The following is an 18105-nucleotide window of genomic DNA, read 5'->3' as shown; positions in this document are numbered from 1 at the left end:
AACATTTCAGAGTTCTCACTGCCAGAAAAAGCTGAAAACAGGCTGGATTGAGCTTTTCTACTATTCAAAATAAGCTCATTCTGATCACTTTACTGCAATACTGTATGGAATGTTACTTGGTATAGATTTTTAATTTAAATGACCCTCAAGCCATCCAAAATGTACAACAGGTGACTTTTTTTTCTTCAGTAAAACAATGAAGATTTTTAGCTGATCCTATGGTACTTACTGATTCATAAAATGCAAGTCAACAGCTACTGGCACTTTAAGTCTAAATATATATATATATATATATATATATATATATATATATATATATATATATATATATATATATATATATATATATATATATATATATATATATATATATATATATATATATATATATATATATATATATATATATATATATATATATATATAATATATATACATATACATACAGGCAAAACATTTAATACCTGTGGCTCCTTATGTTGTGAAACAAAACTGGATGAAAAACAAACCGAACATTATTTCCACATCCTTGAAAAACCAACCTGAGTGCCTCTGGAGCAGAAATTCCTGTTCTTAACAAATGATCAATAATAAATTTATAAATTTACATTTTCCCGTATGTTTTTTTTAACATCTCAAAGTACAGGAAGCTGTTGACTTGCACTTTAGGAGTCACCAAGGACCACATTATTACCAGGTAAAAATGCTCTTATTTAGCTCTATCAAAGAAGAAAGAAAAAGCGTCCATCTTGAATGATCTGAGGGAGAGTAAACTGACAACAGCTATTCCGATATCCCTTTTAAGTAACACTTTGCACAATGGAAAGCCTGGAAGTTCAAGCCTGTATCCTGTTCCTGTTTTGTGATGAGCAAGAGGAAAATACTAGGTACTGTTCTTAAAAAAACTTCCACAAAAAAAGAAAAGTTTACATCCTGTGTGAATTCTCATAATATGTTTTCAATACAGTAGGGCACATTTAGTTCAACAAAAGCCTGTTTTACTTCCAAAAAAGACCCGCTTTAGCACTGAAGGCACTTTATGCGCCATCAAGGCCACTTTAATCCTCTATCTACCTATTAATATATTTATTAAATAATATAATCATTAAATGCTTAACATATGGTGTGGATGGAAACAGATTCCCTATTAAACCAAACTCTCAGCCTAACTGGCCTCGTCCTCCTGATTGGCCAGATTATCGGCCACCATAAGGCTTTGCATCAGACCTGTGGGAATGATTGGTTTGAAGGATCGGTTGTTGCTGTAAGTGAAGGGGAAAGAGGATGAAAGTCTTCCAGAGGAGCCGAATGAGGGCAGCCGTTGCTGAAGGGGTGGAGGGTGATCGGGTTGAGTGGCCAGCGATGGGTCTCTCTGCTGCAGCACATGCTTCAGATCCTCCACTTGACTCAGCAGCTCCATCAGCTTGGTCATGATGGCCACCGAGCCTCCGCCCATGATGTGCACTTCAGGGATCCAGCGCAGGTAGCGCTGCATCCAGATGCGGACAGACGGTCCGTCCAGAGAGGGCAGCAGGAGCCCATGATAGTCCAGGGGACGCTGCTGCCAGGACTCGTAAAACTCTCTGCTGGCGACAACGGGAGAGTCTGGAGAACCCATCCAGCGACTGATACGCTTTACTCTGAGCATCTTCTTAAGGCTGTCGGTCTCATCCTTGAAGAAGCCTTTCTTGGGTGGGGTTTTGAAAGCTGTGCTGGGCAAGGATAACTGCCTTTGGTGCTATAGGTTTAAAAAAAAAAATTATGAAATATGAATCTGCAAAAACACAGAGCATGAATTATACAAACAGAAAAGCACAGTCAAATTCAAACAAATTAAAAGGAAACAAGATGGTGTAAGATGTCACTTGTAATTTCCTTCTTGACTGTAGATGTCACCAAATCACTGAAAAACACTTGCAGCGCAATTATTACGCCTGACCTTTTATCTGAACATACAGATATTAGAGATTTATAAGACATACTAAAAAAATGTGGTAAAAATGTATTTGTTTTCATTTTGAACCAAAAGATTAAAGTGAAATGAGACCTTTGTGTTTTTTTCAAGTCAGCATGAAATAGATGTTTTTTCCTTGCCTATTGTGACATTTATTCAAGTGCAATTGGTTACTGAACAATGTGTTTTGTGGTTTATTAAAGTAATGATGTGCATAAATGCTAATACATCCTGCAGTACTTCACAGTGACTTTACTAATTATAACAATTCAATATTATTCATGATAAACTGTAGGCTTGACTATATTAAATGTTATTCGCAGCAGAGTTATTTTAGTATCATTGAGAATCCATTATAGTTAGTTTCCACTTTTATGTTTTCGTTATAATTCTTGTTCATTTTAGCAATTGTTTTTGTGCGTTTCATTTTGATTAGTTTGTTTCTTAGTTTATTTTTTAACATCAAATAAAATGAAACTGAAATGCAAAAATACTTGTCAACTAGCTGACCTAAACTGTAATTAGCTTTACGTTTTTTTTTGAAATTGAACTAAACTTGATTCACATTTTTTTTGCTATTGTGTTGATTTTAACAATTATAAATGTGGGTCTCTGAATAGTTTTGCTATAAAACTTGTGAAAACATTTGCACTTATATCATTTAAAAAAATAATACACACTCATATATTGTATGATGTGAACACAGACCTTAAGGAGGCCATTTGCCCATATTCATCTACATTATTAAACTGTAAAATGTAAGAGATGGTTTAGTAGCTTTCATCCTCTCACCTTGGGTTTGTGAAGTCTACGTACAGTTCTCTCATGTTTCACCTTCTCTGAATACAGAGGGTTAAAGAAGAAATTCTGGGCCTTGCTGTCAAACTGCACCGACCAGTCCCACACTGTAGGGCAGCTCAATGGCCTGCTTTGTGCAATCGGTGACTCTGCCTGCCAAGACAATCAAGTACAGGCAGTTACAGAGAGGCGTACAACTGTACATGTAGACTAATGACTGCTTTACAGAAGGCTGACTGTTTTCTTTTTAGCCACAGTACTTCTAAAGAGACATCTAGCAGTACTCAACATCCAAAAACTGGATAGTAAACTAACTTTAACAGGATAGTTCACCCAAATTGTTATCCCCATTTAAGCATCCATCCATTCTCCTTTAGCTTAGTCCCTTTATTTATCAGGCGTCTCCACAGTGGAATGAACTGCCAACTTATCCAGCATATGTTTTACACAGCAGATGCCCTTCCAGCTGAAACCCAGAACTGGGAAACACCCATACACACTCATTCACACACATGCACTACGGCCAATTTTTAACTTATTCAATTCACCATTGTCGCATGTCTTTGGATTTGAGGGGGAAACCTGAGCATCCCGGAGGAAACCCACAGGGAGAACATGCAAACTCCACACAGAAATGCCAACTGACCCAGCCGGGACTTGAACCAGTGAACTTCTTGCGGTGAGGCGACAGTGCTAACCACTGAGCCAGTTACCCATTTACACACCCTAAAATGATTTCATACTTTAAGGAGCTTATTTTTTCTGTTGAGCACAGATTTGAAGCACATATTTTGAAAAATGCTGAAAACCAGTAACCACTAAATACGTTGCTCACAAAGGACGTTAATGACTACCGGTCTTCAACATTCTTCAAAATATCTTCTTTTGACTTTAACAGAAGAAAGAAACTCTAACAGCCTTGGAACTAGTGGAGAGGAAGTAAATGATGACAGGATTTTTGTCTTGGGTGAACTGTTCCTTTAAGCAGTAATCAGATTATCAGAAATCTCAACCTAATACATAAAATCAAGTACAGAAGTTCTACCTTCATTACACTTTCTCTGTGATGAGCAGAGTTGAAGAGAAAGGTGCTGAAGATTGGCACATGAACACTGTCAGATAGCACAGTCAGGTAGGTTTCGGAAAACTGGAAAGCCGGGCTGTGCTGCTGAACAAGCTGCCACACGCACTCCAGGAACAGGAGGAAGACTGGAGAATGACACTACATGATGACAAACTACAATTAAACAAGTCATTGTGAACTCATAACAGACAACCCTGTTTTAATATAGAATACTGAAGTATCTCAAATAAATTAGTTATCAGTGCAAATCATTCATTCATTCGTTGATTTTCTTTTCGGTTTAGTCCCTTTATTAATCCGGGGTCGCCACAGCGGAATGAACCGCCAACTTATCCAGCACCTTTTTATGCAGCGGACGCCCTTCCAGCCGCAACCCATCTCTGGGAAATGCAAATCATATCTCCTTTTAAATTCATTCTCTCTCACAATCTTAGTCAAGATAACTTCTGTTTCCTCTTGCCAAGACATGTCTTGTCTTTTATACTGGCACATGGGAGAACAACCAGCTACTCGAATGAGATCAACCAATAAGAAACCACAGCCATCCAATCAATTTCTGTCATAATAATGTGCTAATAATGTTCATTATAATGGGCTAATAATGTACATCAACAGTAAATGCACAAGTTCAGATCTAAAAGTGCCATATGATTTTTTTTCAGGCTATTATATTCAGTTATTTAACATTAAAGGCAATAAAATGAACATATTCCTCATCTTTAAAGTGAAGTAACTGAACCCACACACATGTGGAGCCTGAGAACAATCCTAATTAAAAATAAAAGATCTCAGATGGCTATTGTATCTGAACTCTTCTTCATATTTAGGTATTTTGCGATCATAGAATTACGAGAACGGGTTATGGTTATGGGTCACAGTGCTTCATAGTAGTGGGTGGGGCTGAACATCTATTTTGGGCACGTTGCTGAACATGACTCTGTAATTGTTGCTAATTTTCTCCACAACATTATAAGAAATGTTATGTTATGTTATGCATAGATTATGTTATCAAACAATGGGTTTAAAAACAAGTTTAATTCACACTTAAGAGTTCAACAAAGAAATAACAAAAGGTTAGTCTATGACTTAAGATAATAATTTTAATTATTAAAAATTCAAATAATTTTTCCTGTGGTTCAAAAAAAGAAAAAAGTGACTGCTGCAACCTAGCTAATGCCTTTGAGGCAATTTATGCTTCATTATTCCAGACAAACACGTCATGATTACACATGACATAATTTTCTAACCTGATTAAAGATTGTATTTCTGGCTGCAGAACAGCTTGCAGATCTCAAAGGTTAACAACAACAACAAAAAAAGAAGGTATAAAACAGTAACCTTTCCTCTAAGCCTCTGAAGAAACAACAGGCTATAACAAGCATGCAATAATTACCTCCTTGTCTTTCTGATGGAGGTGATTGCATCGATCCAGGAAGGCATGGCAACCAGCCACCCACTCCTTCTGCACCAGACTCTGGAAACCCATCAGTGTTCTGTAATACGGGTCCAGCATTATCTGAGCCAGACTGGAGATCACACAGCACAGATCTGTCCCCTCTTCCTCTGTGAACAATCAATAACACCACAAAACATTAGCTGATACAATCTCAAAGTCACAGGGACAGATCTTGCCAGATTTAAAAGTAGTTCTTTTTAAAGTGGAAAAAGGGACCTGATTTATTTGCCGCATTTTTTTTTTGTCGATAAGATTATATACTGTTAAAAAAATCCAGACATTGCACAATGTGATAAGAGATGTAAAATGTTTAGGTTTGCAAAATATGTGACAGACTTTCTTTTCAATATCAAATTAAAAACAACAAAAAAAAATGACAATGATGTGATAATAGTAGTTATTTCAATTCAATTCAATTAAATTCACCTTTATTTGTATAGCGCTTTTACAATGTAGATTGTGTCAAAGCAGCTTCACATAAAAGGTCATAGTAAATTGGAACAGTGTAGTTCAGTTTTCAGTATTTCAGTTCAGTTTAGCTCAGTTCAGTGTGGTTTAATAATCACTACTGACAGTCCAAACACTGAAGAGCAAATCCAACGATGTGCAGCTCTACAGATCCCGAACCATGCAAGCCAGAGGCGACAGCGAAGAGGGAATTAAAAAAAAAAACTTCACTAATCGGCGAAAGTGAAGAAAAAAAAACCTTGAGAGAAACCAGACTCAGCTGGCCACGACCGTTTTAATTTCTCCGCTGGCCAAACGTCTTGTGCAGTGCTGCAGTCTCAGCGGATATTTATTTAAATTAAAAATCAATTTACCTAGTATAAAAAGATTTATTTAGGGTCTTTTTGCCTTAATTCTGACGGGGCAGTAGCTAAATATGAAGAAAAGTTGGAGATGCAGATGGAGGTAGAGAGGGGTGGTCAGGAAAGGTCTGCCGCACTGCCGCACATTAGCTCTACTAATAGGTACTTTAATTAAGCCATGCCATGTTTATTTATATAACAAATTGCTTTCTGCATATTTTAATCTATAAAACATCGTTTTTAAAAGTAAGTTTAATTCATTTAAATGGTTCAACAAACAAATGACAACAGGTCAGTCTTTAAAAGGCCATGAAACCCCCCCTTTTTCGGTTCAAGTCTACCTCAGAATTTTTTCAAAAAATGCTCCGAGATGGGCGTGGAGCTCTGTGAGCAGAGGCAGGAGTGGCCGGCAGAACAGGGGAAATAGAGGGAAACGAACAACTGTTGTCAGTTGGCTCACAAAATGCGACACACCATGAGGAGACGCATAATTTTACAATTTACAAAGTTAAAATGCAAAGAAATAAACAGTAAGTAATTTAATGTCCTGCTACATTTTAAACATAGGAGAACACAGCAGCACGGATATAGGCGATGTGTCTGAATGGTAACGAACTCAACTGATAAAAGACAAAGTCCGCCACTCTCCATTTCTAGTACAGCTCTCCCGACAAAAATGCTTACTGCAAACCAATAGCTTTGCTGTATCGGCCTTGACAGCATCGCGATCATGGAAACAAACCCATACGACCTGTGCCGTGCACGGACGCGGTCTTACCCAATCATTGGATCTCACAGCTTGGCAGGTCTGCCTTGCCTTCGGAAAGCACGTGCTCTCATGAATAATTAAGAAGTAGCTATAAATAATAATGAAAAACTGACGCTTCATCACTTCACTAGAAGGTTCGCAATACGTCGCCGTTTTTTTAAAATAATTTTACGCCTGCCCAAAAATTCTTTTAAACCAGGAAGATGAAATTAGCCGACAAAAGCTCAAAATTATCCAGTTTTCCCAACAATTAAAGCTAACAGGTGCTAACGTTATCTTAACTAATGCTCAACACAAACAAATCTGTTAAAATCCTTGAACCTTTAAAGGTTTAACTGTAATTGTCAAAAATCTATTTCACTGTGGATAACCCAAACTGACATGACTGGCTAACCCAGAAGATGACACGTAGGACCAATAAAGTCAATTTACTTTAAGCACGCTTGTCCTACCTGTTATAAGAACATTTGTGTTGTCTTTTTCAAGACATTCCACCACCTCTACTGCTTTTTGGAGACATTGTCTGTTGAGGACATTAAACACAGGTTGTGAATAGTTTCATGGAGTAAATCACACAAGTTAAGGCTTTCTTCAAGTAAACTGACCTAATAATGTCCAGCCATCCTGAGCTCTCAAGTGAAGAGAACCATTTAACATCTGATAGCCAAAAATCTGTTGCATTATCTAAGAAACAAATAGAAAAGTCTTTACACAGTGATAAAAAAACCAATATATCTGTTCATTATGGAAATACGTCAGATTATGTCTGCCTTTTTTCCAGTGGCTCACCGATGAGAAAGAATTGTTTGAACTTGTTATATGACTGCTGGATGTCTTGGAGAGTAGGAAGTGATTCAGAGAGGTCTTCTGTTTTTACTGAATAAAGGTAGTTACGTGCGACTGCAGTAATCATTCTGCAACAAAAAACAGTAGACATAATACTATTTAGTTTTGGTCCTTGAGTTCATCAGAGAGTAGCACAACACAGAAATGCTCTACTGGTTCATGATGGAGTCTAGAGCACTATTAGATAAAGTTACAACATGTTTTTCTTTGATGCCCTGGAGTGTCAACACTTTAAAGCACAACCCCTCATGGCACCATGATGAAATCGCAGCTGTCCTTCTGAATTCAGACATAAATGGCAGACAAAAACTGTATTTTCTCACGTGTCCAAGTGGCTTTGAAAATCCCCATCTTCCTGTGTCATTGATGGAAAAGATGCTTTGAAGAGAGCACAACCGCTGTGATGAGACCAGCACCAGATCTAAAGAAGACAATAACATTTGGCTTCAGTTATCTTTATAACTGAACTATACAAATGACAATTTACATACAGATACTAACATAACAACAAATATTTTAATAAAGTTTATAAAAATAGCTTCAAGGCTTATATTTTGTTAAATGAATATCCTTAACTCACTGGCAATCCCTTCCCTTGATAGCTGAATAAATCACCCAGTGCTGATGGGATGACAAAGTACTGTGGCAACCTAAAGACAATGTCAAAGCAATGCTATTTTTAAATGCAATTAACATTTGCAATGTGTAACATCACAGATCACATAAAATTATTATTTACAAAAAGTTTTTTTTTATTTGTCATTTAAAAAATTTACATTTCAATGAATTTTGGATGAACTTCACAAAAGTGAACTTTGTCAACTTGATCTAGGTCAGTAGTACACAAAGCCTACAATAGATCACTACTTTAACCTTGTAATTTAAACAGTAGCAACAGCTTATCAGATACTTTACACCCAACAAAAACAGCATGAATTACCTTTGAGAGAGTTCAAAGTTCTCATTTTCAGTGACTAATCTACATTGTGCTTTGGTCCGTTTCATTTCCTGGGTCCAATCCTCTGGTGAGTCGAACATAATTGCCTCTCGTTTTCTCAGCATTTCTGCAAATACAAATGGCATCTGATGTACTTTCAAAAAGTTGACTAAATTACATTATTTGAATAGTATATAAAATGATTGTTTTAAAAATAATAATAAAAGGATGCTAAAATGAGTTTAGGGGAGCTGATGGGACACTCCAACACTATGTTGTCACAAAATCATATAGCTACTAAATTACAAAAATAAGGTTTTTCAACAAAATTCCTTACCAGATTTGCTATCTAGCCGTGTAAGGAACTTTCTGGAAGATTTGCCATGGTCTAGGAAGCATCAGTTAAAAAATGTAATTATGATTTATATAATATGTCATTATTTTCCATCAAAACTACACATCAGATAATTCTAACATAACCAGATCATTTTAACAGTACATTTCATATATTATATTATTATAATATATATTATTATATAGTGTTATATAGTGTTTACCCAAAATATAAACCCAAGTGATCGACTAAATAAGCTGTACTGAAAACTGGACAAACACAAATATGATCCGTACAGTATTTAATGTTGAAAATATCAAGAAATCATGAAAAAAATGAAAAGAACAAAGCTTAAGGTTTTCTGTGTAGTGCTGCTGTCAGCTATACTTGAGTGTAAAAGCAAGTAAGGATCATCATGTCTTCGGATCTGATCTCTGTCAAATAAACTGACTTTGTACAGTAGTATAAAGTTCTTAATGTTTTACTACAGTTTTTATACAAATTTGGATCAGCCATACTGAAACCAAAGAAATGAACAAAAATCATCCAAATATGTTTTTATTATCAGTCAATCGGTGCCTCCCTATTTATTTGTATAGTGCTTTTCACAATGATTATTGTTACAAAATAAAGGAGCATGCTATTACATTGCAATCAAAATCAGAAAATGTTAAGCTGCAAGTAGGGTGGACAGTACAGCTGTCAAGTGTATACATAACTATTCTGCAGTTATAAAAAGTGATATTTATACTATTTATTTATTTACATTTGATATCTTATAGAGTCAATTTAACATGAAGTATTAATAGGAAAGTATCTGGTGCATATGGAAAGGAAAGAGTATGTTTCCTACAGGTAATATATAAGTGATACTACAGAAAAAAAGAAATAGAATAAAAGCAGGATGCAGCACTAATCTATTAAATATATACATAAAGACAACCCAGAAAGAAGATCTGGAATTTACCCGCAAAGAGAGACTGACTTGTTCTTTCAACTATTCATTGAGCTCCAGTTGTAGAGACAATAATCAGAATATAGCAGTTGGTGAAACAAGACTGACTTTTAGACTTGATCAAAATTCATGTACTACATAAGTGTGACTTAATACAATTTTCAATATCGATGTTTTCCCTTGCGTCGCATTGCAGTTTACATGTGTTTGCTGGATTATCAGAATAGCTGTACTCAGGCCTGGTATTACACCTGAAATGAAGATGGTTTTTTTTCTTAATTCGATCACAAGTCAACTGTGGTAAGTGCAGACATCTAATGCTCATGTGGTTGAACGCCACAAAGTGTGGTTGAACAGCCCAAAAAACTTGGTTAGAGATATATCTGAATGCATCTAGGTCAACCGCTGTAAAATAGTAATAATAATGCTGTTGAAATAAAAGCATATACAAGTGCTAAAATATATACCTGGGTTCAGTGCCCTTGAATAAGAAAAGGCAAAAACACACTTCAGAGATTTTTCCTCCAAACAATGGTGAGTAATTCCCTGAAAGATCTGACAAAACAACACGCAAACAGATGCAAAAGGAGATTTATAACTCTACTTAAAATAACATACATGTAAAAACACATTCAGCCCTCACTTCATCCCTTGTGTTTACATTACCCTTTTGGCATCTTCCTCCTTGGTGAATGTTAAACAGAACTGAAAGACTCGAAGATCTTTACAGTGAATGATCATTTTGGATGGATATTTGTTCTTCACAAGGCCTCCTGTTATCAGTTTCCTCTTTTCATCATAAACTTTAAAAGAAAAGAAACATTGTTCAAAAGTCAAACATTGAAACCAATAAGCGTTCCAAATTTTTGAGCAGATCTGAAATATGAAGGGATCAGTGGCCATTAATAAAGATGACAAGTAAAAAAACAATTATTACCACCATAGATGTGATCCACACACATTAATGGAATGTCATTTTCACCATAGAGTTTGTTCTTGAAGGTCTTGGACTGAAAACAAATGTGAGCAATACAGCTGTCACAATCTAGACAATGCCAGGTAAACAATGATTATGCAAGACGAGAGAGATGTGTCTTTATACAGTGAGTGTACAGTAACAGGAAAGGCAGGCACGATAGCCTTGTTCAATGTGCTATATCAATCTCTCTCTTGTTTTTTTTTGTGTGTGAAATCAACTGTGAAACACACTTTAGTTCCTGTTTATCCAGCCTCAAACATAAGCCTGAAAGTGTCTGATGAAACCTCTTGATACCAACTAACACTCTCTGACCAAATTTAACTTTTCAGCATTTTTTACATTTCTGATCAGTGATTAGCAACATCTACATTCACATTTCAGTCAACATGCAAAATAATAAACTAAAATAAAAACAAAAATCCAACCTGAAATCAAAGTACCAGGCACTTGATGTATACCTGATCATTTAATTCTGCTCTAAGTGACTGCTTTCCCACCAGAATTTCACTGCCAGTGTGTCAGACACTCAAGTTCCTGAAACGGCAGCTAAAGTGAGAGCACTCGCGGCCCAGTTCCTCATACATGGTCACAGAGCATGCATTTTGCAAACTCAAGTCTATTAAACCATGGCTGTATTCACACTTATTTCTATTTACACATTTAGCAGAAGCTTTTATTGACGCCTGACTTATATGAAAAAAAAACTATGTTAGCAGATCTTGCTTTGTCTATAAATCTTTTGAAGCCAGAAAATCTTCTCATTAGGGCTGCAAACTATATATCATTTCAGCATCTATATCGCAATGTGTTCATCCGCAATAGTCACAAAGATATGCAATGTTGAGTTGACTTTGCAGAGTAATTTTTACATTTACATATACAAAACCACAATGCATGCACTGTTTATTTCACTTATATCTTTGCTTTGTTGCAATTATCTATGCTTGTAGTTTGTTTATTACATGTAATGCATGATTCACACCCCTACAGAATCATCCCAGTCAATCTAAATAAACACATTCGGTAACACATAAGGGACCAATTCTTATTATTAACTAGTTGCTTATTAGCATGCATGTTATTAAGACATTCTCTGCTTATTAGTACTTATTAAGCACATGTTCTGTATGATCTTATTCTACATGCCTAATCCTACCCAACACCAAAACTACCTTAGTAACTATTAAATGGGAGCAAATTAGGAGTTAATTGAAGCAAAAGTCAAAATGGTTAACTAAGAATGAGAACTGAACCTTAAAATAAAGTGGGACCAAAAATTCTCTCCAAGCATAACAAAGGAAATCGCAATATATAAATCGCAAAAAAAACAATATCGCAATGTCAGATTTTTCCAATATCGTGTAGCCCTACTTCTCATAAACTGTCTTTGACCAAAATAACACAGTGGTCCGATCTTTAGCATGTGCATGTTTGTTTGTTTGCGTTTAATGCCATGCCAGTTTTTAGAGCTATTATAGGCTAATAAAGGCTATATTAAGGTTTTACAATTACATTTTTGGTAAAAACTACATTCGGATTCCTTTTACTAACATTGGGGGTAATTTCATGGAGTTTGTTTCTTGTATGCAGACTGTATGTGTGTGAAATGCAACACTGTGGTGTTTAGCACAATAAAATCCTACAAACTCATATTGCATTAGTAGTTGGCAGGTCAATGTAATTCACACTTGTTAATAAAATATTAACACATCTAGCCATGCACTCTGACCCATCTGAAACAAGAGGAAATGCACCTTGCCAGACTTCACTTGCACAGAATGAGTAATGAGATGATCAAAGCAGTCCCATTTTGGTTTCTGTATCAAATTAAATGAAAATTTTATTTACATAAATAGAAATCAAGTAAAGAGTCCACTTTAATGTTTTTAGTCACATTTTCAATAAATGATTCTGTTATTCACTCATAAAACTTCATGTTTCATTGCTAGATGTTTCATTTTTAAGGAATTATTCAGTGGCATTTTTTGAAGGCTAGTTGTCGCCACCTATTGGGTAAATAATGTAATCGCTGCCTACAACTTTCATTTTTGAGCATGAAGTTAAATGCATATAAAAGGTGATTTTAATATTTACCATAAGCACCAGTGGTTTTATCTAAACTATAAACTGTTATCCCAGTACTTATGTGTTATTTGACTGTTTGTAACTTTATAACTAACTCAAAAGACTGAATCTCTTTCTTGATCTTTTCATTTTGACTTGAATTCAGCAATTCGAAGGATTTATAAACATATGCAAATCACCATCATTTATAATTTATGTTGCAAGGGTGTTGAGACTCTGATCATGCGATTTGTAATTTGATACATGTGATTTGAATGACATGAGAGGCAATCTCTCCGCGATCCTTACAAATTTAGGATTAATCTACAAGTTAAAAAACGAATTGGTTATAAAAAAATTAGTTATTCTAAAATCTTCTTAGACTTTACACACCTGAAACTTGCCTATAGCACTTGTTCACTGTTGCTCTTATAGTTGTGTAAATTGCTTCCTTGTCCTTATTTGTAAGTTGCTTTGGATAAAAGCGTCTCCTAAATGACTAAATGTAACTGTAAGTTATATGCGCTTTTTACAGAAGACACTGTAGTGGGAGTCTTCTGTAAGTAAGAATATAGGATAATCATTATCTTTTTAATTTATTTTTTAAAACTAATAAAAGGCTAGTGGCATTATATTTTAAAAATAAGATGCTTGAAATCCCCTTTTCATCTTTGACCTGTAAGGATCTAGATCACAAGTTATTTTCAAACCACACGTACAAAAACACTACAGTGTATGTAGAGGAAGCTCATACATGTAAAAAAAAACCCCAAAAAAAACAATGTGGTTCTTTGATCGGTTAGTATGAATCATAAATTGTCGACTGTGCCTTAGGTGACAGTTATTCTGCCATTCACTCAGTACATGTCAATTAGCTTTTTTCTTTTACAATGTTCATAAGTTGATAATATTGCTCTGAACAGAAAGCTGTTAAAGGCAATTTGTAACTATTTTACATTTTTGTCAACTGGTGTCAAAATTTCAGCACAAAGGTTGGGTTTAGTAAGGTTTGTTATACCCTGTGAACTGTCCTTACCATCTCCTCCTGTGGTGCGTCATCACTGATGAATGTAACACGAAAATTGGTGCAGAGCAAGGTGCCAAAGACACCACGCTGGGAGAGGTCATCTTGAGTGTATTTGAGAATGGGATTGGCACCACAGAACACCACTTCGCCTAAAAAGCAGCACATTAGCAATGTCATCTTACAATAACAATAGCAAAGTCTGTTGGGACTTGTTTTGTTTTGTGGTGTGCATCGCTTTAATGAAAACACTATCAGTGTTTCGGGACATCACCAACTTTTCTGGATCTGTAAAATAACCCTGACTACATGAAATGAGATATATGGGAACTACAGTCTGAAATGAAAATAACACCCTAAGGTACCACAAGTGTACTGACAATAATACAAAAGAAAAGCCAGAGATCAGAACACTGCGTGAGGGATTTACCTGGTAGCAAATCAGGATGTTTTTCTTTCTTCTGCGGGTCTTTCTCCAATTTTATTTCCTTAAGACAGAGGAATAACATTATAATAAATATCTTACTAAAAGATATTTGAACAAGAACTACAGTTGAAGTCAAAATTATTAGCCCCCCTTCAATTTTTTTTCTTTTTTAAATATTTCCCAAATGATGTTTAACAGAGCAAGGAAATTTTCACAGTATGTCTGATAATATTTTTTCTTCTGGAGAAAGTCTTATTTGTTTTATTTCAGCCAGAATAAAAGGAGTTTTAAATTTTTTAAAAGCCATTTTGAGGTCAAAATTATTAGACTATTTTCGATAGTCTACAGAACAAACCATCGTTACACAGTAACTTGCCTAATTACCCTAACCTGCCTAGTTAACCTAATTAACCTAGTTAAGCCTTTAAATGCCACTTTAAGCTGTATAGAAGTGTCTTGAAAAATATCTAGTAAAATATTATTTACTGTCATCATGGCAAAGAGAAAATAAATCAGTTATTAGAAATAAATTATTAAAACGATTATGATTAGAAAAGTGTTGAAAAAATATTCTCTCCATTAAACAGAAACCGGGGAAAAATAAACAGGGGGGCTAATAATTCTGACTTCAACTGTATATTGCAATGTAATGTTACACAGATCATATCACATTTTTCCACACACTGAGTGGTAGCTACAGCTCTGAATGAGCAAATGTTTGACGTCATACATTAGGACACCTGCTGTGCAATGAAATCTTTTCTATTACATTATTATTACTAAAATGTGTAGATATGAGAACCCTATAATGTCATATATTACATTTATGCCATATATGAAAAAAGCGACCGGTGTCATGATTTTTCCTAATCTTATTTTAAATGTTCTACTGAAGAAAAAAAACTTGGATGACCTGAGGGTGAATAAATGAACAGCAAAATGTGAAATATGTCATGAGAACTGAGCCATTTGCCTTGTGGAACAACATAATCCTTTAGCCTTAATAGTTTTGTCTATTTAGCAGCAGTCCTATGATATCTTCCACAATCAGGCTTCTTCACTCATTACTGATTTAAACAGATAAAAAGTGGCCAAAATCAATAAACTCACATGGCATTATGTTAAAATTCCTAAAATGAAATTAAACACAGAAACAAGTCAGGACAAACAAAAAGGAAAGGAAGTCATCAAATATCCTGGCTAACTCAGCTCAAAAACACAATGACCAAAACAAACAGTTCCTATATCTTGAACACTCCTTTTTCAAATAACTTCCTCGGGGGGGAAACATTCTCTTCAAATTTGCTTTTGAAACTTGAGAATCTTCCTACATTTACTTAAAAGAACAGTACTTTTGGTCCCAGGTCAGATTCGTTTCATACCAGAGTTTGGTTCCCTTGCATAACAGGAACACTGTTTTCTTAACTGTGCTCTTCTGTGAAGGGTAACTAAGTCCACCTAAAAAGGGTGGTCGGGGTATACGGATCATGCACACTCCTGTGTTTCTGATGTGAACGCAATCATGCTAAAGAAAAAACACAATTATTTATAATTAATTCTGCTCTACTATTTTAGCTGAATAGACTTAATGTAAGAAGTGAAGAGTTCAGATGCAATTCTCCAAAAATGAGCATTTTCTCAGCCTCCTATGTTTATGTTCAGTGATTTCACTTTAAAGGCAATGAAAAGAACTTATTCATCGCTATAAAAGCAAAATTTCTGAGCCTACACACAAGAGTCAGTGAAACATGCTAATTTTAGAAGAAAATATAACAGCATTCAGAGGTTTTTTGTAAGTAAACTCTTCAAGTGTCACAAGCGACTTGATCTACAGTTTGTTGCTTTTACTGATTTGAGATAGTTAGACCAGACAACCAGATAGTTGAGTCTGTTAGACAAGACACTGAGGCTCGCTCACTCACTTTTGATTAGTGTTTTTTAATGCAATCAAATAGAATCGTGTGAATCTAATTGACAACAACAATAGCTTCTCTTTTAGACTTCAGGTGATTTTTTTACTCCATTTACATCGAATCGGTTCAGACATTTCCTAGAAATCAAAACCATGAGCATTGATAGTGTCTTAATGTAGACTATACTGTCTAATCGGAACAAAAGCTTTGTTTTACACTATTAACCCAAAGTTAACCAGCTTGTACTTGATTTCATTCTGGGTATGGAAAGGTTTCACATTTGTAGTTTAGAAGCGGGCTAGCACAGAATCTTACCCAGTATTATGAAACCCAGCTCCGGCAACTTCTCATTTTGTGTGCCTCATAAGGAAAGTCATGCAGGTTTCGGACCGATATGATAAATACATAATGTCAGTTTATTTTTATTATTTTATTATTATTTTTGAATTCTCAGTAAACTTTCATTTAAACATTCAATCCTGATTTATTATATTACACGGGTTATTTAAATAAAGCAAAAAAGAAGCAGACGGCACAGTGGCTCAGTGGTTAGCCCTGTCGTCTCAAAGCAAGAAGGTGGCTGGTTCGAGACCTGGCTGGGCCAGTTGGCATTTCTGTGTGGTCTTTGCATGTTCTCCCTGTATTTGAGTGGTTTTCCTCTGGGTGCCCTGGTTTTACCCACAGTCCAAACTCCAAAGACATGCGCTATAGGTGAATTGGGTAAGTTGTCTGTAGTGTACGAGTGTGTTTGTGTAAATGTGAGAGTGTGTTTTCCAATATTGGGTTGCTGGTATCCACTGCGTAAAAGATATGCCGGAATAGTTTGCGGTTCATTCCACTGTGGCAACCTCTGAAACAGAGATTAAACCGAAAGAAAATGAATAAATGAGCACTAAAAATAAAAATGATTGCGTTTTGCTTTTTATTTGAGCACAACTGTTCTTTATCCTCATGCTTTCATTAATAACAAATAAGGATCTGTAGGTTATTGTACTGTCCGTCAAGGGGTCATGACACGTCCCATGACATCTATTCTAATGGGACGATGCTCTCTCTCGCGCGCGCGCGCGCACACACACGCACACACACACATACATCAGCTGCATAACTTTCTGTAGGCATAACCAACAACTTCAAATACATCACATGTCAGAGCAAGTGAAGCCACTCGTGACTCAATAAATATAAAAATTATTCAGTAACCTGAATTACAACCTCGAATCATAGTTGAACGCAAAATAAAGGACGTTGAGTTGTGAGAGATGAGTTTTAGTCGACGGGGGGGAAGGATGTCATATCATGGCGCAATTGAATGGAAAATAAACAACAAATGTTGGTCGTTTGAGTGCCTTTTACCACGTAAACAAAACTCATATAAAAGTGCGATTTGACTAAACTCGAGCAAGTCAACAATGTGAACTTCAGCACGGGACAAAATAATGCTAACCCCGCCCAGTGCAATACAATCCGCGCTTTCAACTCTTGTTTTACTTTAAACCAGGGTCTGCCGGTTGTTTTGAACACAACTAAAAATTGCACGAGATCTTTCGCTTACCTCGGGAGTCACATAAGACACAAATGACGGTTTAGAGGACTTCGCTCCTCCGCTCCCCAAACTCAACATTCTGCCCGTCCCAGAATCCCGCTTCCCGAGCAGTCAGGTGGAAATCCGGGAGAGCTCGAGAGCACTACTGTCCTGCCTCCTTCTCGCTTCCTCCACCTCTCTCTTTCAGAAGAACGGTTTCCTTTGGTTGGT

At 35.9% G+C, this 18105-nt stretch overlaps 1 protein-coding gene across 2 annotated transcripts; it reads right to left on the bottom strand.

Annotated features, from left to right (window-relative positions):
- Window positions 1–453: 453 nt before the first annotated feature.
- mtmr12 (myotubularin related protein 12) lies at window positions 454–18101 on the bottom strand. Of its 2 annotated transcripts, XM_056458267.1 has the most exons (17): window positions 17905–18101; window positions 14440–14497; window positions 14022–14161; window positions 10880–10952; window positions 10609–10745; window positions 10410–10497; window positions 8991–9041; window positions 8657–8780; window positions 8297–8366; window positions 8040–8137; window positions 7660–7784; window positions 7476–7554; window positions 7323–7393; window positions 5230–5399; window positions 3798–3974; window positions 2747–2905; window positions 454–1738 (listed from the first exon to the last, which is right to left on the bottom strand). In XM_056458267.1, the coding sequence occupies exons 1-17, from the start codon at window positions 17971–17973 to the stop codon at window positions 1166–1168; spliced, it is 2262 nt and encodes a 753-aa protein (XP_056314242.1). In that variant the 5' UTR covers window positions 17974–18101; the 3' UTR covers window positions 454–1165. The 2 variants fall into 2 exon arrangements, with proteins under 2 accessions (XP_056314242.1, XP_056314243.1); XM_056458268.1 differs by lacking the exon at window positions 8991–9041.
- Between the last annotated feature and the right edge of the window lie 4 nt (window positions 18102–18105).

The sequence above is a fragment of the Danio aesculapii genome, chromosome 5 (assembly GCF_903798145.1).
Source record: "Danio aesculapii chromosome 5, fDanAes4.1, whole genome shotgun sequence".
Taxonomy (NCBI): domain Eukaryota; kingdom Metazoa; phylum Chordata; class Actinopteri; order Cypriniformes; family Danionidae; genus Danio; species Danio aesculapii.
This window is presented reverse-complemented; position numbering and strand designations above follow the sequence as displayed.